At 36.2% G+C, this 25,106-nt stretch overlaps 1 protein-coding gene across 4 annotated transcripts in view; it reads right to left on the minus strand.

Moving 5' to 3' along the window:
* The window catches only part of LOC107037098 (cGMP-dependent protein kinase, isozyme 2 forms cD4/T1/T3A/T3B), a 49,815-nt gene that overhangs the window by 6,212 nt on the left and 18,497 nt on the right, over positions 1-25,106 (minus strand). For 2 of the 4 annotated variants that reach the window (XM_015255455.1, XM_015255459.2), the window contains exons 2-5: positions 13,628-13,794; positions 2,625-2,844; positions 837-900; positions 545-717 (exon numbers count right to left, since the gene is read on the minus strand). In XM_015255455.1, coding sequence (XP_015110941.1) covers positions 545-717; positions 837-900; positions 2,625-2,844; positions 13,628-13,794 — 624 coding nt within the window. Of the gene's footprint in view, positions 1-544; positions 718-836; positions 901-2,624; positions 2,845-9,729; positions 11,819-13,627; positions 13,795-15,463; positions 16,667-25,106 lie in introns of those variants that run through there. The other 2 variants (XM_015255458.1, XM_015255456.1) reach the window with 2 other exon arrangements.

Here is a 25,106-nt window from a genome sequence, read left to right on the forward strand (position 1 = left end):
TTTCAAATTCATTCAAGTATGTGTAAATAAAATTTTTCTATTAACATTTTATCGAAGGGCTGAGGGGAGAGACAGAACCGTAAAAAAGACAATCGGTTGTATAGAAGAAAGGGATAATAAGAATAATGATGATGATAACATTCAACTGAGTTGAAAATCTGACAAAATTAGTTGAAAAGAAATCTTATTCAATTTAATAAAATTAAATAAACGATGAATTATATATGACAGAAGGAAGTAATGTGCAAAATAACCATTCGGATGTATATTGCTAATTTATTAGCAAAAATAACTACACTATATGGAATACAAGAGCAATTTCCCACTTGTTTTCTGTAATATACGAAAATTCCGATGATTCAACGTTGTGTGATTGATTTTTTGAATGATCTAATTATCCTGTGATCAGTGGTGGTGTAATCGTTTAAATACATATCCTCCATCTCTTTTTTCAAATCTGTCCATCAAATAATGAAGTATTATTTAATATTCTCTCTTTCCCTCGCATTCCTGTCCCAAAGTAATAAAATAAATGATCACTCACCCTTGAAGTGCCTTTTCCCCGAAGAAATCACCTTTGTTCAACGTTCTGATGTACTTCTCCTCAGTATTATCCGGCTGTTTCATTGTAACACGCACCTGACCTCGGCTAATTATGAAGAAAGTGTCTCCTCTAGCGCCTTGACGAATTATATAATCACCATTGTTGTAGAATGTCTGCAATTATTATAAACTCAATTATAATCATCACAAGGTCAAATCGACAAAAATAGAGTGGAAGTCGAGATAAAAAATAGAGTGGAATGACAGGGATTTTTTTTTTCTTTGTTAATTACCTCTTCTAGCACGTCTGAGATCTTGATCAATGTTTCTTCGGGCAGATTTTTGAATATTGGAACGCTGCAAATAAATCATTAATTGAAATTATTACATAATAATAATCCGATAAAATTTTTAGTCTCCAATTCTCAATTTCTGTCATTTATTCCATTCATTCTATCAAAAGACAAGGATAGCAATCGAATTTATGAGTATTCTTCCATTATTCAGAAAAAATCTATCGATTTTAAAACTTTCCGGAGACTGAAAAATTATTATAATTCTTTTATTTCTTCCCGCCTACGTTTTTTAATATTTTTTTCAGGTCTTTTCGTTAAAATTAGATCATAAAATTTTAAAATACTCATATCCCACTCATATTCGAAGAAAAAACAGCGATTCCAAGTTTCCACCGACACGAATGAAGAAAAACACATTTTCTCAATTTTCTGGTCGATCATCCCTTTTTAAAAATTTTTAGCCTCCAATTTGCAATTTTTGAAATTCATTGCCATTCAGATAATTCTATTCATTCTATCAAAAGACGAGGATAGAAATCGACTTTATGGGTATTCTTTCATTATTCGCAAAAAAAAAGATTTTAACTTTTTGGAGATATCGAAAATTTAATTTTTTTTATTCTTCCCGCCCACTTTTTTGCCTTTTTTAAAATTCTTGCTCGCTGAAATATTGATATCCCTCTACTACATGTCAAAAAAAAAGTGATTGGAAGTTCTCGCCGACAGAAAAGAAGAAAAAAAACTTTTTCTAGCCGATTAATCCTTTCTGATTCTTTTTTCATTTTCTTTTCATTATAATAATTGAAATCCGACCATAGGAATGAAACGTACCGATATCCTTATACCATATGAGGGGAAAAATAGATTTAAAAATTTTTCAGGAATACATGGAGAGATTTTTCTATTACCCGAATGAGATTTCGAATGATTTTTGTTTTGCGTGTTTCAGAATTCTTTGCATTTTCTAGTCCTTTTTAAAAAATTTTAGTCTCCAATTTGTAATTTTTGCAATTCATTGCCATTTAGATAATTCTATTCATTCTATCAAAAGACTAGGATAGAAATCGACTTCATGGATATTCTTTCATTATTCGCAAAAAAACGATTTTAACTTTCCGGAGATATCGAAAAAATGTTTTTTTTAATTCTTCCCGCCCACTTTTTTGCCTTTTTTAAAATTCTTGCTCGCTGAAATATTGATATCCCTCTACTACTTGACAAAAAAAGTGATTGGAAGTTCTCGTCGACATAAAAGAAGAAAAAAAATTTTTTCAAGCTGATTATCCCTGATTCTTTTTTCATTTCCTTTTCATAATAATAATTGAAATCCGACCATAGGAATGAAACGTACCGATATCCTTATGGCATATGAGGGAAAAAATAGATTTTAAAAATTTTCAGGAATACAAATTTTCAGGAGAGATTGTTCTACCACCCGAATAAGATTTCGAATGACTTTTGTTTTGTGTGTTTGTTTTGATCACAAAAAAAACACTTTTGATTGACCTTTAACATAATTCCTCTTCAATTCAATGTTGTAATTTGTGAAATGAGGGAAAAAATATATATAATAAGAGTAAGAATGGATAAAATTAAATTAATCTAACTGTAAAGAGGGAAATGGAAAGAAAATAAAATAAAATAGCATAAACTAATTAAGTAGGAAGAACTTGACAAACAATCCCAGGAATATAATAAAATCAAATTGTAACTGAAGACAATTTAGTGAAAATCACTGTCAAGATGAGGAATTAATAATGAAAATTGTCGAGACTCGTGAAATACCTTTTAAGGAAATCGGTGTATTCAGCCTGCTTGGATAGGCCAGTTCTCATCATAATCGTCTGGAAACTCGATCTGTCGATTCCCCATAATCGACAATCAGTGGCTGCTGTAATTGTCGCTGTTCTCTTGCAATTATAGAGTATTGCCAATTCACCCAGGACCTTGCCGGGTGCCAGGGTACTCAGGTATTTTCCATCTCTCGAGACCTCCACTTTTCCCTCTGAAATATCAAGAGACAAAATTGATCATCGATCGATAATTTTTTTCATTCAACACTTCAACAATATTTTCAATCATCTATTTTAATTATATAAAATGAATAATTCATTCCATTCAAATGTAAATAGATAAATGACTATGTTTTTTGCATAAAGTCCTTATTTGAATAAAAAAATATTTGTTTATATAAAAAATATTCATTCGTTCATTAATAACAAACGGCAATACGAAAAAAATTCGAGCTAATCAATTTCTGGAATTTTCCTATTCATCTTAAAATTACTATCAATATTTTATTTAAATTATATGAAGTTAATAATTCACTCATTTCAAGTAAATTCTCCATTAAAATCTAATAAACGATTCATTCGATACAAATTGACGATTGTTAGTTTTCATTGTTCCATAAAAATAGATAAAAGATTCTATTTCTAACTAATAAAGTCTTTCCATAAATCAAGAAAACATCTGTATAAAAAATATTCATTCGACATGAATAAAAAAAAGGAGATAAAAATACATTTTATTCCCTTGAAATGAATTATTTCTCTGGGTGCATTGTCCTCTCCCTCGGAATGTGAATTAATTCAGAGAAATATTTCTCCATCTCACAATTACCCACTTTTTTCCCATTACCCAGTTCAAATATCTTTGTTTCCGTAACCGGATGTTTCATAACAACTAACGAGACGTCTGAGACACTACGAAATGACGTACGTGGGCCCACGAGACCGTCTCCGGTCGTTACAACCCGTTTGTTATTAATTTCGTTTATCAAACTTCATGCCCACATCCGCGTCGCTTACTCTTCGTTAATTTACATTTTCAATTGAAAACAGGGAAATTTGTTCTATAAGGCGTACGATTACTTTCACTTCTCTGTGGATACATCCGTGAGGAGTTTTCCATATCGATGAATACACCCATTGTCGAGGGAAAAAAATTCTTTTGGAGCTGTTACCGCATTTTATGGGGGGAATTTCATTCTTATTATGAAGAATTATTAATATTATGTCATAAGGGAAATTTCAGGTTGAAAAGTCAATCGGATGATCGATTTTACTCGATTATGTTCGAAGATATCAACAATTTTCTGTGAAAAAAAAAACTTAATCGTAGGGAATAATGCAACGATTTTTTCAATCATTCATTCGGAAAGGAAAACGATGATCGTTTGTAAAAAAAAAAAAAAAGATTTCTAAGGCCCGGGTGTACTATCTTTCGAATGTTATTTGGATTTTTTTATCTTTCGTAATCCAAAATTGTCAATTGAGTGGTGCATCATGAGTAGAAATTCCCAAAAATTATGATAGAATGATAAAAAAAAAAGAAAAAATTCAATTTTTTCAAAGAGCGTTTTTAATTAAGATTCAGAATGAGTTGAAAAAAGTGGAAATTACAAATATCTGGTTCGCTGTGGCAAATTATCTATTAGCTGTCATTTTTCATGGTGGACAACAAAACACTAACTCCTCATGGGAAATGACAGCTAGGTATCTCAATTTTTAAAACAGTGGTATGTAGTCATCTGCCATTTTTATGTAATAAAAGTGTGATTAAAAAATTCTCCAAAATATTACAACTTTTTTCAAAGATCCTTTTCCGTAATAAATGTCTCTGTGCAGTGTGGGAAAAGATTTACGAAATCAGTCTTCCCCCTGCATGATATTGGGTGACAGGCCGCCATTTGTCACCGTAAATCAGATACATTTTTCACCTTCTTATTATTCAACTTATTCTGAATATAAATAAAAAATGCTCTTTGAAAAAATTAAGAATTTCTTCTACTTTTTTTTGATTATTCATTCATAATTTTTCAAAACTTCTGCATGATGCAGGACTTAATTGACAATCTCAGATGACGAAATATGAAAAAAAACATCGAGATAACGTTCGAAAGATAGTACACCCGGGCCTTGAAATAATTTATTTTTCAAGGAAAATAGTTCAACAGGAAAAAGGTCGTTTTTGAAGAAAAATAAATTGTAAATCCTTGGGACACAATGGGTCGTCATATTGAGTTTTCTGCCTCAACTTTCCCGGTCTTTCACATGGTGCAACCCGTCTTACCCCACCTTCAAATTAATCAATTATCAATTCTGACCGGAACAGTTGCAAAATTGAGAATAATTGTGAAATACTTGTTATTACTCATTGGTATTTTATGGTCAATTGGTTGTAATGGAGGCATGAACTCTATAAAAAGGAATAGTCTGCCGGAGGTCGTTGCCATCCCACAACTATCAATTAGTCTAGATTCAGGGTGTAGTCGGTCATTACGTCTGTCCCCACCTATTATCATTCGTCTCCGGCGTTGGCTGTCGTGTTTTTTTCTCATCGTGACCTTGGGCGGTTTGACATGTTGTAGAGAAGTGTTGAGGCGTTGATTGGAGGTCAAAAGGTCAGTGGAGCAGGGAAAATGACTTCCGCCTTTGAAATAATTAAGGACTCGCTCTTTCTGATAACGAGGGTCTCATTCTTTCGGAGAAAATCTGTGAAGGAATGGGACAAAATGGGTTGCGCGGTTGAAGAGGCAGGAAAATTTCCCATTTTTCCCCGGGGTTCACAAAATATTAAATTTTACAAATCTTCGATGAAAATCGAAAATGATCGATATCTCCAGAGATAACGGGGCAAAACGGGTCATCATACAGTGGCGGCGGTTTCGAAATTCTCATTATTATAGAGATTTTTCTATTACCCGAATGACATTTCGAATGACTTTTGTTTTATGTTCGTTTTAATCATTAAAAAAAACATGTTTGATTGATCGTCAGCATAATTCCTCTTCATTGAATGATGTGACTTGTGAATTAAGGAAAAAAATATATAATAAGAATAGGAACGGATAAAATTAAATTAATCTAATTGTGAAGACGAAAATAGAAAGAAAATAAAATAAAATAGAATAAGTTAATCTAGTTCACTAGTTATTTAAAAAATGGGATAAAGTGGGTTATTGAATTTTGAATAATTATTCAAGTAGATCACTCGCATTTATTCCAAGGAAACCGAATCCTTCGTATAAATAATGCAGTGATGATGCACGTGAGTCCAAGGTACATGATTAGAGTTCCAGTGAACGCCTACATAGCGATTCAGAGACCCAGAAATTAAGACTCAGCTTGTGGAATAAAGTCTCCTGAAAAGTGTGAAAATAAACTCGAAGCATTTTTCAATGATCTCATCAGAATCGAGTTTCATCATTTCTGCGGCACACGACAGCTTTTCTTTCCACTTTTCTCGCAGTCCAGTCTCGTTCCAGTTTAGTGCCAATGGAGTTGGCAATTGGATCCGGGAACGGATGTTACCGTTACTAGAAACAGTTCAATATTTATCGCAAAATAGTCTTTCCAATAAATTGCGAAAAATCAATTATCGAGGTGGAGAAATAAAATTGAATTCGCTGGTTAGGCAGGAATATTTTCCTCTGAAGAACCCAATAGGGCCCGTTTTGCCCCACTACCATATAAATTCATATTCATTCATGTCAATTTTTTTCAATTTTTTAAACAATTTGTTACGTCCAGATTTTGCCAAGATTCGATAAAATAAATCTTAATAAAATGATAACAATTTAAAGAATTTTTCCTATTTTAAGGCTACCTTTCGGAAATAGCTTGGGATTGAAGTCGGGCGAATTGTTCAAATAATAAAAGAAAAGATTTTAACAATGAACAAAACCAGAATTTATTCAAATTATTAAATTATAGAATTAAATTAATTCTATAAAATCAAATTTCCTGAAGTAAATGAGTTTACCTAACTATGCTATTTCCCGATTTCTTTCATTTTTTTTTTAGTTCAAGTGAAAATTTTAAAATTGAAATCTTATTTTAAAAATTGAAATAAAAAAAAAATTCAATTGAAATTTAAATTTAATTAAAAATTTTAAGATTAAAATCCAATTCTTTTTTTTCCAATGTAGAATTTTCCAAGCAAAATTCTCGCAGTATTTCATTGTATTTTATGTTTAATAATTCTTAAAAATATAAAAATTCCTAAAATATCAATTTTTAAATTCAAATAAATCAATATTTTTCAACTCATCTATGTTTGTTGATCCAATAATTTCTCAATTATTATTCATTCTCTTTTTTATTTTCAATCACAATTCGTGATACATCTCTTGTGGTAAAAAATTGAAATTTTGGAAATGATGACAAAATCGATGGAAAATCGGGTTGAAAACTGGGTTTTGGGTACCATCAGGCTGAATATCATCCCCACCAACCGGTCTCGATGACCGGGAGACCCGAACAAAGGACTGATCGCCCCTAGACCCCAAAATCGCCCGGAATATCCGGTGAAAGAAGGAATATTACATTATATTATCTTTTGATGGGTGGATAAAAAATTGTGGAGCCGCTTGGTTGCCCTCCTGTCCCACAGCATGACGACATAACAGGACAAAGAGTTCATGCCTGGCATACGATACCACATGAATGCAGTAATGTAACATAATCTCAAAGGCAAATTAAGTGCTTTGGAAATTTCATAGAAAATTCTCTGGATTTCTTTTGTATAAAAATTGTGATTTCTCTGTCTTCAAGTTGAATTTTGCCATTTGTTACGTTGAGATTATTATTAAAAAATTCTTGATGATGATTGCAGTATTGCGAGCTGCAGTAAAAGATATTAACGATTTTTAATGATTTTTTGATTAGTTGAAAATTTAAAAAAAAATCAGATGTGGAAGTTTTTCCTTTTTCTCATGTCAAAAAATTAAAAGAATGTAAAGTACGTAATGAACGGAGAAAAAAAATTAATAACACCCGGAAAAACTTCCCCGTCCTAAAAGCACCACAGAATTACCATATCCACAAAGTATGGCCAATCATTGCGCCACAATGTGGTGAATAACTCGAAGAAACGTGTGAAAGCAGCCTAAACATAATCTCAAAAGATTTTTGCCGGGACAAAATCTTTTTTTTTCAATAAAGATAAAAATAAATCTTTACTTAAATAAAGACGGAAATATCGAAAAAATCGCTCTTAAAGCGAAAAATTCGCTCATTCATATCTCGAAAACAAATGGGGTAAAACGGGTCATCGTGTTAATTTTTCCAGCAAAAATTTTCCTGGCTTTCTGAGGAAATCACGAGGTTCTGGAGTAAAATATAAAAATACATAGAAATAAGCGAGGGTTTTTCACGTCTGGTTTTCCAGTGGGACAAAATTAGAAATGTGATATTGAAGGGAGGACCCTTGAAACAGGGGGTGAACAAAATTCTTGGAATGTTCAAGTGCCTGAAGAATCCGGAAAGAATCATTTCAATAAAGTTTTCTTTCCAATCAATTTTTGATCGACTTTTTCAATGATTTATCGATCAAAAAATTATTTCAACAATTCGTCATTTTGATGAAATTTACGAAACGCCATTAAAATAAAATTGAATTTGATTAATCGGCGAATGATAATTCAATTGATTGGTTGCATTGATCGATTACTTGAGGGACGTGAAAAAATGAAGATTCCAAGACGAATTCTCCACAACATAAAATGCAAATCTCTCAATCATCACGTCCCAGTGATTATTGATACCGAAACTACCGATCCCCCAACTTTCTCCATATTCAGACCACAGATTAGATCATCGTAAATGCCATTTCCGAGTCATGCAATCAATGTCGAAAGCGTGGGCTGAATTAATCTATGTTCGTAAAAAATCTTCATTCGTCATCCAAAAATATCATCTGAGAATGGTTCTCAAGGAATCGGCACCTTGATGAATTTTAAAATAAAGACGAAGAATAAAAAATAGCAAGAGAATTTTTGTCTCAATAAAATTTGACCCTTGTGACCCTCGGGGTCACAAACGTTTTTCCGACCTCATCATTATCTCACAAAGGTCACAGGATCATAATCAATCAACAAAAAGATGATTTCAATAGCCATTTCTACGAAAACCAAACCCCTTATCTCCGATCCCAAATTCTTAAATTAGCGCTTGTCATCCGAATAATTTGTAAAAACCTGTCAATACCTTCTCTATTCTGTCGTCTCTTAACAGTCGTCGCCCCGGTGCGTCTTCTCCTGTCATAAGTGTGCACAGGAATAATTAGATCGGGTCTACGAATAATAAATCACCCATTCTGATTCTTAATACTTTGATAATGACTCTGTTCCAAATCCGAGCAATCGCTATCAGTGATAGCTTCCTTACTAGACCTCTGTGACCCACTTTCACGAGGGCTCGATCATAAAATGTTTAAGATGAAATTTTGTTTCAATAAAATTCGACCCTTGTGACCCTCGGGGTCACAAACGTTTTTCCGACCTCATTATTATCTCACAAACGTCACAGGATCATAATCAATCAACAAAATGATAATTTCAATAGCCATTTCTACGAAAACCAAACCCCTCATCTCCGATCCCAACTTCTCAAATTAGCGCTTGTCATTCGAATAATTTGTAAAAACCTGTCAATACCTTCTCTATTCTGTCATCTCTTAACAGTCGTCGCCCCGGTGCGTCTTCTCCTGTCATAAGTGTACACAGGAATAATTAGATCGGGTCTATGAATAATAAATCACCCATTCTGATTCTTAATACTTTGATAATGACTCTGTTCCAAATCCGAGCAATCGCTATCAGTGATAGCTTCCTTACTAGACCTCTGTGACCCACTTTCACGAGGGCTCGATCATAAACATGTTTAAGATGAAATTTCGATTCAATACAATTTGACCCTTGTGACCCTCGGAGTCAGAAACGCTTTTCCGACCTAATCATTATCTCACAAAGGTCACAGGATCATAATCAATCAACAAAATGATAATTTCAATAGCCATTTCTACGAAAACCAAACCCCTTATCTCCGATCCCAAATTCTTAAATTAGCGCTTGTCATCCGAATAATTTGTAAAAACCTGTCAATACCTTCTCTATTCTGTCGTCTCTTAACAGTCGTCGCCCCGGTGCGTCTTCTCCTGGCGTAAGTGTGCACAGGAACAATCAGTCTGGGTCTAGGAATGACAAATCCCCCATTTTGATGCTTAACACTCTGATAATCACTCTGTCCCAAATCCGAGCAATCGCTATCAGTGGTAGCTTCACTACTAGACCTCTGTGACCTATTATCACGAGGGCTCGATGACCCATCGAGAACGTTCTCTAACTGGGTGATGACGTCGGCGTAAGGCCTGCGATAATCATCATCAGGGTCATCCTTGGATCTGTTTAACTTATCATTTCTCGATTCTGACGTCCAATTCATGCTGCATTCTCGCCAGCTGGCTTCATACAGCAGCTCCATGGCCCGTCCTCTGGTGACGTCTGGGTCCAGGATTAGCTCCGGATCCTCCAGAACTGCTCTTCCAGGATAACTTCTCACTTTCATGGTGCCAAGACTATTTTTGTAAAGGTTCACAACGCTTTTAAAGTGATGATTTCGCCAATTTCAAGCGATGATTTTCACAATTTTGATCTCCTCTGTCATCACCATGAAGTCAATTGAAGTTCATTTATGGTGATTGTCCTCTACTTTGTCTTCAAATGACATCATCAGAACACTACCTTGTCTTCTACATAAAGTCATTTCCTTTGGAAGAATTATCACAGAATTTTGGTTTTAGATCACACGTGAAGTCGAAGATGAAGTCTATATGATATAATGTTGGACAGGCGGATACTATCAAACTTCATCACTTTTTGAAGTTTTCGACATTGATGTCATGATATTAGAAGTATAAAACATCAAGTGAAGGGTCTGTAACGCATTCCCATGGTTGCAACTTTCTCTCAATTCTCAGTATAATTAAATTCAACCAGTAATTAGTGATTGTATTGCCATCAAGTTAATGTATCATCACTTCAGCATGAATTTATAGACTTATCCCCACAAGCACGTGATAACATCTGATAGCTCTATTGTTGAATATGTAAAACAATTCTCAGTCTCCAGCCACGGGAGTATCCCCCACTCTGTTTCCTCTCGTGCGTCCAGGATTTATAGGATTATCTTGTCTCTCTGATTTGACTTCTTTTGCAACTTCATCAGTAGATGATTTTCATAATCAGTGATGACCGAGTTATTTTTTCCACTACTTCATCAATTTTTTCATTCAACAGAATTAAATTTACAGATTAAAATTCATCAAAACTAGATCAATTGATAAAGTTTTCTGGTTTTCATTGAAAACTTCACAAATGAACTTCAACTTCAGATCAGTATCAATTTCACGTTGAAACTTCTTTACGATTACTCCACGCTTACTTCAACTTCAACATCGCATGAATTGAGTTACAACTCGCGTACTTCACCAAAATGTCACGAATGAAGACGAACGTATTGAGACCTTATTGATCCTACTTCGCCAATACTTCAACTTCATGATAAATTCATTACAACTTCAGTTTGACATTAATTGAATAGTTACTTCTGTACTTCGCAAGAAAATTGTGAACGAAGACTCGAACGACTTGACACCTTATTTACCCCACTTCAGCTATACTTCAACTTCACTTCAACTTCATTTCAACATTAGTTTAACATTAATTGAATGATTACCCCTGTGCTTCACAAGGAAGTTCTGAATGAAGACTCGAACGGACTGAGACCTTACGCCCCCAACTTCATCAATACTTCAACTTCATTCGACTCTTCGCTCTTCATACGTCACCAAAACTTCAACCGAACATTGAAATTTGTCTGCAAAATCCATTGACAACTCATTCCTTCAACTCTCTCCTTCAACACTTCACAACTTCAACTTCACTTTACATCCAGCAAATCTGTCAAATTTTGCAAGTCCCTGACCAATAACTTCCTGCTGGTGACTCACGGCTAAACCCGTCCAGGACATGTATCCAGGAGTGGAAAAGTTGACCCGGTGAATGGCATGTACCCATTGGGACCGTACAACACAAATGAGTGTATATTGAAGTGTAAAAAGGAAGAAATAGAAAAAAGAAGAGGGGGGAAGGAGAAGATGATGAAAAAGTGCACTGGGGGCCCCCGAACACTGTCAGCTCTGGGTGGAAACTACAGAACCGTTCGTACTACACCAGGTCCCAAGTACCTCTCCCCCTCTCCCGTCCCTCTTTCTCGCGCTCTCCCCCTGCCCACCCCCCTCTACTACTTAGGTACCCACCCCTGTACTGCTGATTCTCTTTGTCTCGCTTACTCCAACACTTGGTTCTACTGACAGTCACGCAAATCCCCACTGTGAATTTTCTGTTTGGCTTTGAGAGAACGTGAGAGAAAGGAACAGTGGTGCTCAATAATGGATTGTTGAAAAATTTGAAATTCTGGTGATTCCCACGCCAGGACACGTGACCTTAGTCAACCTTGATTTATTGATGATGATGGTAACTCCCGCTAGTTATGATTGTTTGGATCATTGCGCAGGGGTCTTGTTAATTTTTTAAAAATCGAGAGGGAGGGGGAAGTGCGTGAAAGAGGAAGTACATAACAATTTTTTTGGTGCCATTTTTCTTGAAACCTCGATGAAGAACGATTTTCGAGTGGAAATTTCACTTCACTTCACATCAATTTGCTTTTTCACATTTTTTGAAAATAGAGAGGAGGGGGGAGGGATGAAGTGCGACATGAAAAATTTTTTTGGTGCGATTTTTATCGAAATTTCGATGAAGAACGATTTTCAAGTGGAAATTTCACTTCACTTCACATCATTTTGCTTTTTCACATTTTTTTAAAATAGAGAGGGGGGGGGAGGGGTGAAGTGCGACATGAAAAATTTTTTTGGTGCCATTTTTCTTGAAACCTCGATGAAGAACGATTTTCGAGTGGAAATTGCACTTCACTTCACATCAATTTGCTTTTTCACATTTTTTGAAAATAGAGAGGGGGGGGGGTGAAGTGCGACATGAAAAATTTTTTTGGTGCCATTTTTCTTGAAACCTCGATGAAGAACGATTTTCGAGTGGAAATTGCACTTCACTTCACATCAATTTGCTTTTTCACATTTTTTGAAAATAGAGAGGAGGGGGGAGGGATGAAGTGCGACATGAAAAATTTTTTTGGTGCGATTTTTATCGAAATTTCGATGAAGAACGATTTTCAAGTGGAAATTTCACTTCACTTCACATCATTTCGCTTTTTCACATTTTTTGAAAATAGAGAGGGGGGGGGGTGAAGTGCGACATGAACAATTTTTTTGGTGCGATTTTTATCGAAATTTCGATGAAGAACGATTTTCAAGTGGAAATTTCACTTCACTTCACATCATTTCGCTTTTTCACATTTTTTGAAAATGCGTAGGGGGAAGTGCGATATTAAACATTTTTTTGGTGCGATTTTTATCGAAATTTCGGTGAAAAACGATTTTTGAGTGGAAATTTCAGTTTTCAAAATCTCATAATCAGCGGCAGAATTTTTCGTCCGAAATCTTTCGGGTTTTCCCAAGAAATTGTTATTGCAATTTTCGGAATATTTTATCAAGTAAAAAAAAAAGGAAAAATTCGAATTTATTTTTCATCGGAAAATGGGATTTTCCCGTGTTTTTGGAAATGCAAATTTTTTCGTCAACTTTTGTCTTGGACATTGAAGTTGAGAACGGCTTTGGGGTCTCGACCGGTCCGTTGCATTTTCTACAATGACTGAAGAGTCACCGGAATTTCCTGCCGACCTTCGGAAAAGGAATGGAAAATTGCTGGTCAAGTATTTCACATTTTTTTTGTTGTCTGAATGGAAAAAGATTCCGTCATGAAGGACAGAACTGTATGCCTGAAAGAGGGGTGTCCGGTTGGTAACATAAGTGTACGTTCGTGATATTGATTGAGGGGTACATTAGTTTAATTTATAGAAAATCCTCACCTTCCATAACGTAAACCGTTGAGCCAACATCTCCCTCGGTGATTATGAGGGAACCGGCTGGATAGGTCACGGGATACATGCAGTCAACGATCTCCCGTATTTGTGTGAGTTCCAGATTTTTCATGAAATCATTGTCCAGTATTGCTGCTTTGATGAGTTCTCGTGATCTTAAATAAAAAATAAGAAAAAAAGATAATTAAATCGTGTGAATAATCACAATTGATGATCGCTGACTAACAATAACTTGAGATAACAATAATTATTTATTATCATTATTTATTTCCACAATTCATGGTCGAAAAGTCATACGTGATTTAGAGGGGTGAAATTACGAGAAACTTTTGCTCATTTCGCTCTTGCGTATGCAAAAGCGATGGATAAAGTCATGAACTAATTGGGAGAGAATAACTTCTGTTTATCCTGATTCCGTCTATCCTAGAAAATTAGAGAGCGACATGAGCTGGTGCGCCCCTTGCTCATTTTGCTTTTCTCTATTGGACGGATGTTGTAGCGCACGTAAAAGATCGAATCGATAATAAAAACTTATTTATTCTGATGCCGATTATGCAGGAATGATGGAGAGAAGCGAGCGAAATGAGCGGCTCTCACTCGTGTCGCTCCGAATTATCTGCAAGGGGGTTTGTACGTTTGAGTAAAATAAGTCAGCGGAGTCCCAACTCATTGTACTCAGGGTTAACCACAAGTTGAAGGGATCCTGAGCGAATAGCAAATTATTAGAAAATTAGTTGTGACATTCACGAGAAGGACTTGAAGTATTTATGTTCATTCCCTTAATGGCTATTCAAAGAAGGGCAATTAATTCGTGAGCGAAATGAGCCAGAGTAGCTCGCTCATTTTTCTCCTGTCAAATCAGCAAAAAATGAAAAATAAGAAGAAAAATCAATTTTAAAAATTATGTAAAACTGATGAAATATTCCCATTCAAAATCGCTATACTTCCTCATTCAATTTTCTAATGTAAATAAAAGCAGATATGATACCGAATTTAACAGGTTAATGGACTGAGTGGCGCTGAGTTGACGTCAACCTCTTACCATTTTCTTTGTATGCCTGATTAAATAACCAATGAGAATGATAATCCACACAATAATATTTACTTAATATACCGAGAGGTGGAATCTGAATAATTAATGGGGAAGAATATACGCTGAAATTCTTTCATTTTAATGGTTGTATGATGAATCATCGAAACTCATTCATCTGAAAAACTTTATTATCTGGAATCAGTGGTATTGGGTAATACGCGGGTATGAAACAATCAAAAGCCTTGGCCACTAGTAGGTCAGCCATCGAGTAGGGGAAAGTGTGGGGCCCCTCATGCACGCATCGTTTCACTTTTAATGAGCGAAACAACAACCCAAAATAACATCCAACAGTAACAAAAACATAGTAGTAAATGTTGAAGTGATTATTCCAAGAGTATTATGGGTTATGATTCGAGTTATTTTCGAGGTAATCACTGTAATTTCAACAAAAATGACTACTTCAGATTTTAATGCAAACGGTTTCTTTAGAATAATTACTTTCGATCGGAAATATTGTTCCGTGAATTACAGAATCTGGAATTGACTTTCGAAATTGACAGCTGTCTTCTCATGAACATTAATCCATCTTTTTGAGACTTGGAGATATTAATCGAAAATTGACCTTGAATTTAACTTATCTCATCAGCCAATTGAGAAAGACATTGCCGTTTAATTAATGACAACATCTCGTGTGATAGAGCATTCCTATCAGTTGAAAAAGCTGACGACAAAAATCGAAAAACTGGGATTTTTCCCAGTAATTCTGCCGATGAGACACTGAAAAAAAATACCTCTGCGGTTTGTTGTACTTCATAATAGGCTTGGCGTCATTTCTAAGCGGTTCAGCCGAGATAGCCTGTCTCTTCGCCCTCTGGCCAGGCCCAAGTGGCCCAGTAGACATGGACAACTCAACAATCTGTCGAAACTTGTCGATTTCATTCTGCAGATATCTAATAGTGGCGTCTCTCTCATCCACCGCTTTCTCCAATACTTCCACCATCTCATCTTTTTGTCTAAGTGCCTCAGTTCTCTCGTAAAGCAGACGCTTGAGATCCCTGACAGAATCCATGTCGTTTATTTTACTCAATTGAGTGGAAGTACAACACTTTGTGCAAGATTGCACTTTCACTCTGTACCACGTATTACCAATTTTGATTTTTAATTCAACAACTGCACCATAGCAATTTTTTTCATTCAGAATATTCGATAACGTGGGACTAAAATCGTAAAACCACTTCAATCATTTTTATATCCATGTCTACATGGAACTTAAAATCACTGATAATTATATCGATTATTTATATTTCAAATCGGAACTACTCGACCCACTATTTCTCTCACTGGTGGTCAGTTACTGGTTACACTATTACGTAAGACACTCACATATTTCTCATCTTGGAAAGTTAACGTTCACAGAAGATTAACAATTTTTAATCAATTAATTTTTTTGCTTCGGGTATTATTTGAGGAAATCCAGTGTAGTCAGATCATGACGATTGTCCGGAATGGATTGACGTCTATTTTTTAATCACGGAACGTTGATAGATATCTTCCCTCACTCCAGAGAAAAGAATAATGGTGAGGAGTACCGTAAGTGGTAGTTTTCGTTCAAAACAATTTTATCAAAAAAGACTTCATGAAATTATGAGGAACATTCCAATCAATAAAGAATGAGAATTGATGCTCATTGGATGAGTTAAATAACTTCCATTGGCGCTGCAACAACTTGAACACTAGAAATATAATTTCCAACTGAAAGAGAAACCCATAGATGAGTTAAAACGCCTGCTTCTAAAATTAATAATGTTGACCTCGGAGGGCGGAAATTTTCTACCACTGAGTGATGTATTACTAGCTGCCTAAACCACGAGAATATTCACACTAAAACTGCCGTGATTTGCTGCAACAATTTTTTTGTGATAATTTGTTTTCAATGAGTGAAAAAGTTTATTTAACAATAGATTTAATTTCACTAGGCGATTGCGATGGTGACACCTGCGGATTCCAGCGTGGAATGAAGAATAAAAATCCAAGTATTCAGCTCATCGTTGGTAGTACAGTGGCACGGTCACGTAGAGGTTCATGTTCCCCTAAAGGCACTTCGCTCACTTATTCAGTCTCAACTCCCTGAGCATCAAGGACTTTTGTACAAAATCGCCCTACATACAAAGTGCGAATATGTATTGTTTTGTTACAGACCTGAAGGCCTCTCAAGTATTTTTTGCAAATATCTGTTCCCATGTAAATTTAACGGTTGACCTTAAATAAATCAAGATGAAAAAACCGTTTTCCTGGGTAGAAAAATACGAGTGGAAATGTTAAAAATGGAGTGGATTATTATCCTAGTCACTGGACTATATGGGAACAACAAAAAATTCTGCAATATATTTCGCTGGAGACATAAAAGCTCCAATGTCGAGAGAGAGGAAATGTGAATTGAACATTTAACCTCAAATCAATGATGAAATGATGATTGAATTTATATCCTGGCCACTAGACCATATGGGAAAAACTGATACTGTGGCAAGTCTTGTTAGTAACAATAAAAATGAACCCATGATTGATTTTTTTTATCCTAGCCACTAGAACATATGGGACACAAATACGTATTGAGACATCATTTCGATCCAATGAATATGGATAGCATTTTTGCAAGTCCTTGCCTCACTTTCAATAGCCAAAGGGAGCACGTGTCGAGAATCCCCACTCAACCAAAATCATTTCTCTATTTTGTGTGACGAATCCTTCGAGGCTCTTATTATGGTCGACAAACGTCTGAATTATTTAACTCTCGGAGTTGAAAGAATTGAAACCATTCGTCTGCTACACATCAAAAAATGACAGTTACGAAATGATTTGTCATTGTGTGGCTGTTCCGCATGTGTCAGTCCGTGTTTTTCTCTTGATCGCTCGATTCCATGAATTTCGGACATAAATCGCCTTGGGGGGTTGTTGCGAAAGTGTCTAGATGTTCTTGAGAATTAATCAAGGCATTTGCAATTGACTATTGTTGAAGGCGTGTCATAAAAACATTCTAAAGCAAAAATACAAATCAGCCAGTCTAAAGGCCCTCACGAGCTTCATGCGGCTAATTCCGTTGGAGACAAATAAAAATTGAAATTGAATTATCTTCTCACGTCATTGCCAGGGAAATTCCCGTTTGAAAATAGGGTAAATAAATTCACTGCACGTTCAGTAATTCTGCAGGTATCTCCAAGATAAATATTGCTCTATGATAAAGATTTTCGTTCATATTTCGAAGATTCCAGATGCGAAATGGGTTTATTTATACTATTCAGGATTGATCGTGAATCAAACTACCAATTAAAATAATAAACAAAAAATTCAAGATCACTTCAATGAAGTTTAGAATGATTTAGATTTTTTTCTCAATTAATCCTTCAATTTCGGGTTTTTTAAACGGCAAAATTATTATCATTGCTTGCCACAATGGGGCAAAATGGGCCAGTATATCGAGTTTTTCTGCGAAAATTTTTCCTAGTCAAGTTATGCGAGCAAAAAATCATCTGTCTGATGAACTCTCTGGCAACTTATTCCTCTCGATATGAATTCCTCTCATGAGCGATTGCGTGCAAAGAAAAAAAACCGCTATTTACTATTTTTAGAGCTCGAGAGATACAACGCTGTCTGCTCGCGGAGTTCCAAAGTACACGAGCTGCGATGATTGATAGGTAATAATCGACCTAGGCTTCAATGTTTGATCAAAATCGGGGGAGATTCATTACGTAATTTCCCTGCTTTTTATTTTTTTGTTGATCTTCAGACTCTTAGACCGTCATTTGAGGCATTAATTTTATGTAAAGAGGCGTATTATACAGTATTACTCGTGTTTGTTGATAAGATATGGGAAGGTGATAATGCTTCCATTGCTCTGCAATCTTGTCGTCATACTTCGATAAAAGTTCTAATATTAGGAGGCGGTGTTTCGATCAAGGGTGTGGGAATAGTGTAATTGTTTAAGGTCATTATTCCGGTGAAAATAAAATATTTTATCCCCGATGAAATTGTTTAAACCTAATCAATGCACTGAATCAAGACGAGTAATTTTTGAAAACAAGTAGGAAATGACTCTTGTATTGCATATAGTATAGTTATTGTTGCTAATTCAACCGATTGTATTTTTTACAGTTCCATCTCTCTCCTCAGCTCTTCAATAAAATGTTGAGATAAATTTTATTTACACATACTTGAATGAATTTGAAACATCACATTTGAAGAAACCATCAGAAAGCTCACTTTCAGGAAAATTCATGAAAAATTCGAAATTTTCGACAATCATAAAAATCAAATCAACCAATATAGCTATCGTAATAATTTTTAGCCTTCGACTTAATGGCACTAAAACAAATTTTCTAAACTATGATTGAATTCATTTGAAATATGATATGCAAAGATATCCCTGGAATTCTGATTTTCAAAAAATACAAATTTTTTGCAAATTTTCAAATAAACCAAAATAACGATTATTGCTATCGTCTTCATCTTCGAACTCGGTCAAAAGGACATCTAGGCAAATTTCTTGTGCCATTATTCAATCAATTCAGAAATTTTTGTTAGTTATCGTGGGACAATCGATTTTCGAAAAAATTTGAAAACTGAAAAAACTAATCGATTAAGTAAATTTTAATTAATGGCGATCGATATGGCTCAACAATATCTACATTTGAAATAAAAGATTTAATTCCGGCCATTCATTAGCGAACAATTGAAGAAAAAATTTATCACACACGTACACACATACGGACGAGGTCTAAAAATTGCATTTTCGGACGTTTTGGGTCATACTGGGTCGATATAACACAAAAAATCCAAATCTTAAAATTGAACGATTACAAAGCTTCCATTCGGCAGCAAAAACCTCTTGAAATTTTCATATAAAATCATAATCCCATTGTCTTTCTTCTAATCTCTGATTTATCACAATCGTGAAATTAAATTCAAAACTCCTCCATTCACCCCGCCACCCAACCAAAAAAATGTCTTACCATCAGAGTCCACCAGTCTCCCAATACTCCCACCCGCGACGCCACCAGTTCGTCCCTCTCTCTCTACCTCCCACCCACTCCGCAAGATGTCGCCACAAGTCCCAGAGAGAAATCTCGTCTCGCCTCGGTCATTTGTGGCACACACGAGGTTTTATTTTTATTACATTTTTTTTTATTCAAGTCGCCGGTGGCCATGACAGCAGTTATTTTTAGAACTCAGTGAGATAAGCACCACGCCAACAGGCTGAAGAGGACCGAGGGCAGGGGGGGGGGACCTGCGTGGACGACGAGAGTCAAACCGGCGCGGGGGGGGGGGCAAGACGGAATGGCTCATGCCACTGACGAGAAGTAAGAGGGGAAAAAAATCCGAAAAGGAAAATAGTCGAAAAAAAAAATAGTAAATGACAGATAAAATGAACACAGCCAACAGTTGTGGTTCAGAGCAAACAGGGGAGAGGGGAAGGCAGGGGTGGGGGATCGCAAAATTAATCATCTGTGACGTCAGTGCGGCTGGTTACAATCATGAATACGATATTGTATTTGGCTTTGAGAGGAAAATTAAACGAATGATAAGCGAGAGTACAATTGATAATTGTTCTCGGGTTATTTGTTTATTTAGTTTTTCATTTATCTACGATGAGTGATGATAAAAGATGTCTCGAGTGGTTTTTTAAATCTATTTTTCTAATCTTTTGGAGATCATGCGGTGAGGATCGCGTTTATGGTAATGGGAAACGCTTGTTATTGTAACAGAGGATGGGATCAAGGCTGTGGCGATCGTAAGGCCCCCAGAAACTTCGTCATACCTCGTTTTTCATTTTCTAGTTTATTTTTAGATATTTTAGATTTTTATTGGTTGGATGAGGCGGTGCAGTTGGGTCCGGTGGGTAAAAATAGAATGGGAATGGTTTTTTTAAATTGTTTTTGGAAGAGTGCAGCCAAGGTCAGTTTTCATCGGGGAATTGTGGATTTTGACCTTGAGGGGAACGACACATGTGGATTTTTCGGATTAGGCCGGAATGATTTTTTTTCCAGAGGTGGGATAAAATCGGCGGCACTAGTAGAAAGCCAGGAAAATTTCCGCTGGAAGAGACAATAGGACGACCCATTTTGCCCCGATAATTTCCAAAATAACTTTGCTATTTTCTAGTGCTACTTTGTGAGGCGCTTCAGAGTTGAAATAGGGTTTTTTTCTTTCATTCTTAAATTTTTCCCTACTCCACATATTCTGTTTTTTCCCCACATACTTTAAGTGGCACAAAAAATCGCAAACTTTATGTAAAATACATGTAATAGCCTCTGGGCTGAAGCTGCACTAACTAGTCTTAAGGGTGCCAAGTGAATTTGAAAAAAGATTCAAAAAAAATTGTTTCTTTCCCTCCATCATTGGAGAAATATGTATTCATTCATCCGACGAAATTTCAAACCCGCAACCGGAACTAGACATCGAGAAAATAAATGCGGAAAATCCTCTATTTCGCGTGACGAACCTCGAGAAAGCATGAGATCAAATGGGTATGGCGGGTTGAAATATCTCTCTTATTCACCCCGGTACCCCATTGTTTTTTGTCGCCATCACATTGAACACATCATTCCCCATATCTTCAAATTTTTTCAAATTTTTCTTGAGTTCCTAGGGGGTTGAAACGTTCAATTTAATCAAAACTCCATAAGAGGCCGTGTATAAGACTGATTTTGTTTATTTAATTTCTCGATATCCATAAGTTCTAAAATTTTAAAATTGTCACCGATGTTCACCATCTGTCTAATACTATTAATTAAAAAAATTATAACTTTGCTGGTGAATGTCAATTTTCAAGGTCATCGCCAAATTCACTTGGCACCCTTAAGGGTATTATCGATAGATCAATAACGTAGGAAAAGCACTAAAATTACCGATGCCCCATTCAACAGCGTGTATAAGTAGCAACTTCAAAAATCATTCCCATTATTATTGTTTAAGTAGAGGTCTTGACATTTTACACACGGCTTTCAAATAGATCGAATAATCTGTTCAGCAATTTTCATTGAATTCTCTGCTTTTTTTTCCAGCTATGGACCCCGCCATAATACCCTTAAGTTCAAGCTCATTGTGATACTGTTGCTCGATGCACTTGATTGTTATATATGTTAATAAAGAGCGTTAAAATGTTAAATGCTTCAGAGTTCTCTTAGGATTTGTCCACGGCTTTTCCTTAAGCAGCTTCTCAGTTTCTAATCACACAAGCTCATGTTATTGAGCAACCAAAAAACTTCATTATATTTATGTATGTAAAAGCCTACGGGCTGAGGCTGCGTCTGATAAATGTAAATAGACACGTATAAATAGTTATCTCTCTGCAGGGTACGACCGATCCTTTACCTTCGAGGGTATTGAAGAGGATGCTTTTTCAGGTGAAAAGTTTCTCTTCCACTTTTGGATCTGAACGCTTTTTTTGGTCCGTCCTTTTTTTTCTGTTGGTCTGTTACTATTTTTTTAAATTGCTCAAATTTTTTTTCTTTTTTTCAATTTTCAGTATATTTGATGCCCACATATGCCACCATCTACGGCCACACTCTTCCTTCCTGCCCTATCGCGCCCAAAATCATTTTTCAAAAAGCGGGAAAAAGGTGCTCAGATCCACAAGAGGAACGGGAACCATCCACTTTCGAAAGCACACACGGTCATATGGGATTATATGGGGGTTGGCGAGCGGAGCGAGTAGAGGGCGTAGCCCCCTAGTGTTGAATAAAAATCTTAAAATTAAATTAAAAATATTTTCGAGTTTGTGGCTCTCTGAATACAGCCAGTATGGGATGTGTTTTTGAACGGATTATAGTCTCATCATGTTATTTTATTCTGTTTTTGATCATGTTTAGATGTCCTGTGTGGCTTCAGAAATTTTTTTTTGCAATCTAATGCATTTTCTTATGGCTCCGAGGGGATTTTGCCATCTTTTTCCAATAAAGATAAAAATAAAGATACTTCAAGTTTCAGTTTTTTTAACGAAATAAAAAATGGCAGATTTTGGTAAAAATTGCGGGGCAAAATGGGCTTCACTAATAAAGTTAATACAGCGGGCCGCTCCGTAATCTTTAGCAAAATCCGCCTTTTTTTATTTCGTTGAAAAAACCAAAACTTGAAGTATCTTTATCTAGGCCGCAGTATTAACTTCATTAGAAAAGCCCATTTTGCCCCTTAATGAAAGACATGAAAATCATTCTGTTCTAGTTTTTTCCAGTGGAAAATCCCCCGGCTATGGAACGATGTTCATGATGATGTCCTTCGGATCGCTCCGAGCTGATTAATAATCTCATGGTGTGAATGGAATTATTCAAATCACATGGTACGTCAACGACCGAGAATTAACAGACCGTGTAAATGTTGATTTGGGTAGTGAAGTGATACAAAGTGGCCATGACAAGGAGCTATTTTGAGCAATCCCCTCCCAATCTACCTCATTTCGCACAATGGAGGGACGTGCCGAGCTGATTATGGCCAGAAGGGGGGGGGGGACAAGGCCCAACTATTTGACACGGTCATGAGGGTTCAGGGAGTGAGTTAGTGCCCAAGGTCGCCACAACGAAAACATGTGATCATGAAAAAAACGATTCCGAATTTTTTTGACGCAATGTCGTTGACTGGCCCACGGTGGCGGGGCCGTAAAAAATGACAGGAGTCGGGGGATCAATGGAGAATGTGACACATTGAGGGAACGATGAATGAGACAGCGAGATTCATCTTTTAAACATTTGCAAAAAAAACAAGGCAGTTATTTCATTCGAAATTAATTTTGGGCCTTATGCCAACTTCGGACAGAGTGAAAAATTGAGTAAGAAAATGTGGAAAAAGAAGTAATCTGCTCGTCTTTTATATCTGCTAGTGATTATTGTGGAACCCTGAGGGCCTAAGCCCCGGTGGAATTTTTGGAAACTTTGAAGGAAATAATTATCACCGACAAAATTGATAGCTCTGATATCTCAAATTCTTCATTCATTTCGATAAGAATAGAAGCGCCTGAGGCCCCGAAGGCTTGAGGGAGACATGAAAATTGAACAAGACAATTGATGACTCCTAAATTGCCAACATAAAACGAGTTATATTTTTTCGTAAAAAATAAGGCCCTTAACCCTCTATAAGGGCCTTCTATTTTTCAATGCCCAAACATAAGCCATTTAAATGACCAAATATTATCCATGAGAATTTGTCACTCAAAAATTTCTATCCCACAAAAAACTTATACTGCTTCGCACAAAATAGGGCCCTTGAGAATCCATAAGGCCCACAAGATTAGAAGAGCCTCAGGTCCCGAAGGACTTGAAGCTCCTCGATTTCCTGTTGAGGAAGAAATGAAAATTGAACTATACGACAATTGTTCACTCCTAAATTGTCAACACAGAACGAGTTATATTTTTTCATAACAATAAGGCCCTTGTATTTTTCAATGGCCAAACCTCCGCAATTTAAATCACTAAATATTATCCATCAGAATTTGTTCCTTAAAAAATTCTATCCCACAAAAAAACTTGTACTGTTTCGCACAAAATCGGGCCTTTGAGAATCCATAAGGCCCGCAAAAATTCTCTCTAAAATTTCCAATTGACAAAAAATCGTTCATTTCTACTGCACAATACCTTAAGAGAAAACTTTTTCTCAGAATTCCTCTCAGTTTTTTTTTTTCTCATCAAAGGTCCCCGTTCTATTTTAGGCCTGGCACAAGTGCACGAAGGACCCAGTGTAAGTAGATGGGATGGAAGCGTCAAGTGACGCATGGAATTTTACCAAGTGGGACAGTTGGACGAGGGGCGCGGGACGGGGGAGAGGGGGGGGGGCGGANGGGGGGGGCTGAAGTGGGGGCCCCAACCTGGGACTCTCAGCTGAGCAGATTTTTTGTCCCTCACGATTGTTTGCGCATGTGCACAAACACGTTCTGCATTGTACTGTTAGGTGGATTTATTTTTGCTACTTTCAGCTTCTCTATCCACTTTTATTTTCCTCGAAAAATTTATTATACGCTCAAGTTATCGCACCCCGTGCGCTCACCGTCGCGTGTTTTATTATCTTTTTAGAAAGCGTACAAGTCGCGTAGTGCGGGACAACAGAGGAATTCGAGGTGTGCCGATGTTAATTTTTTTTCGTATGCACAGACGATTCAGGGCTTCTCTAATGTTCTTTTCGTGTTCAGGCATTGACAGTGTTCCAGTAATTGACACATTCGATACAGTGATTTTTGATTAATAATGGGGACAATTTTCGGAAGAGTCGATGATTACGAGAGTAATAATATTGAAAATTGAACGATTATGGAAATTTTGAAGTGAATTGTCCGGTCAGAAACTGGGCCGAGGGTGTCAATTACTGGGCACGTGGGGTTAATCACTGTTTTTCAAGGGTCAGTAACTGGGAATATATATTTCTCCATTTTTTCGGGGGATTTTTTGCTGCTCA

Source organism: Diachasma alloeum, unplaced genomic scaffold (genome assembly GCF_001412515.2).
Source record: "Diachasma alloeum isolate Michigan unplaced genomic scaffold, Dall2.0 Dall_scaffold_00213, whole genome shotgun sequence".
NCBI lineage: Eukaryota > Metazoa > Arthropoda > Insecta > Hymenoptera > Braconidae > Diachasma > Diachasma alloeum.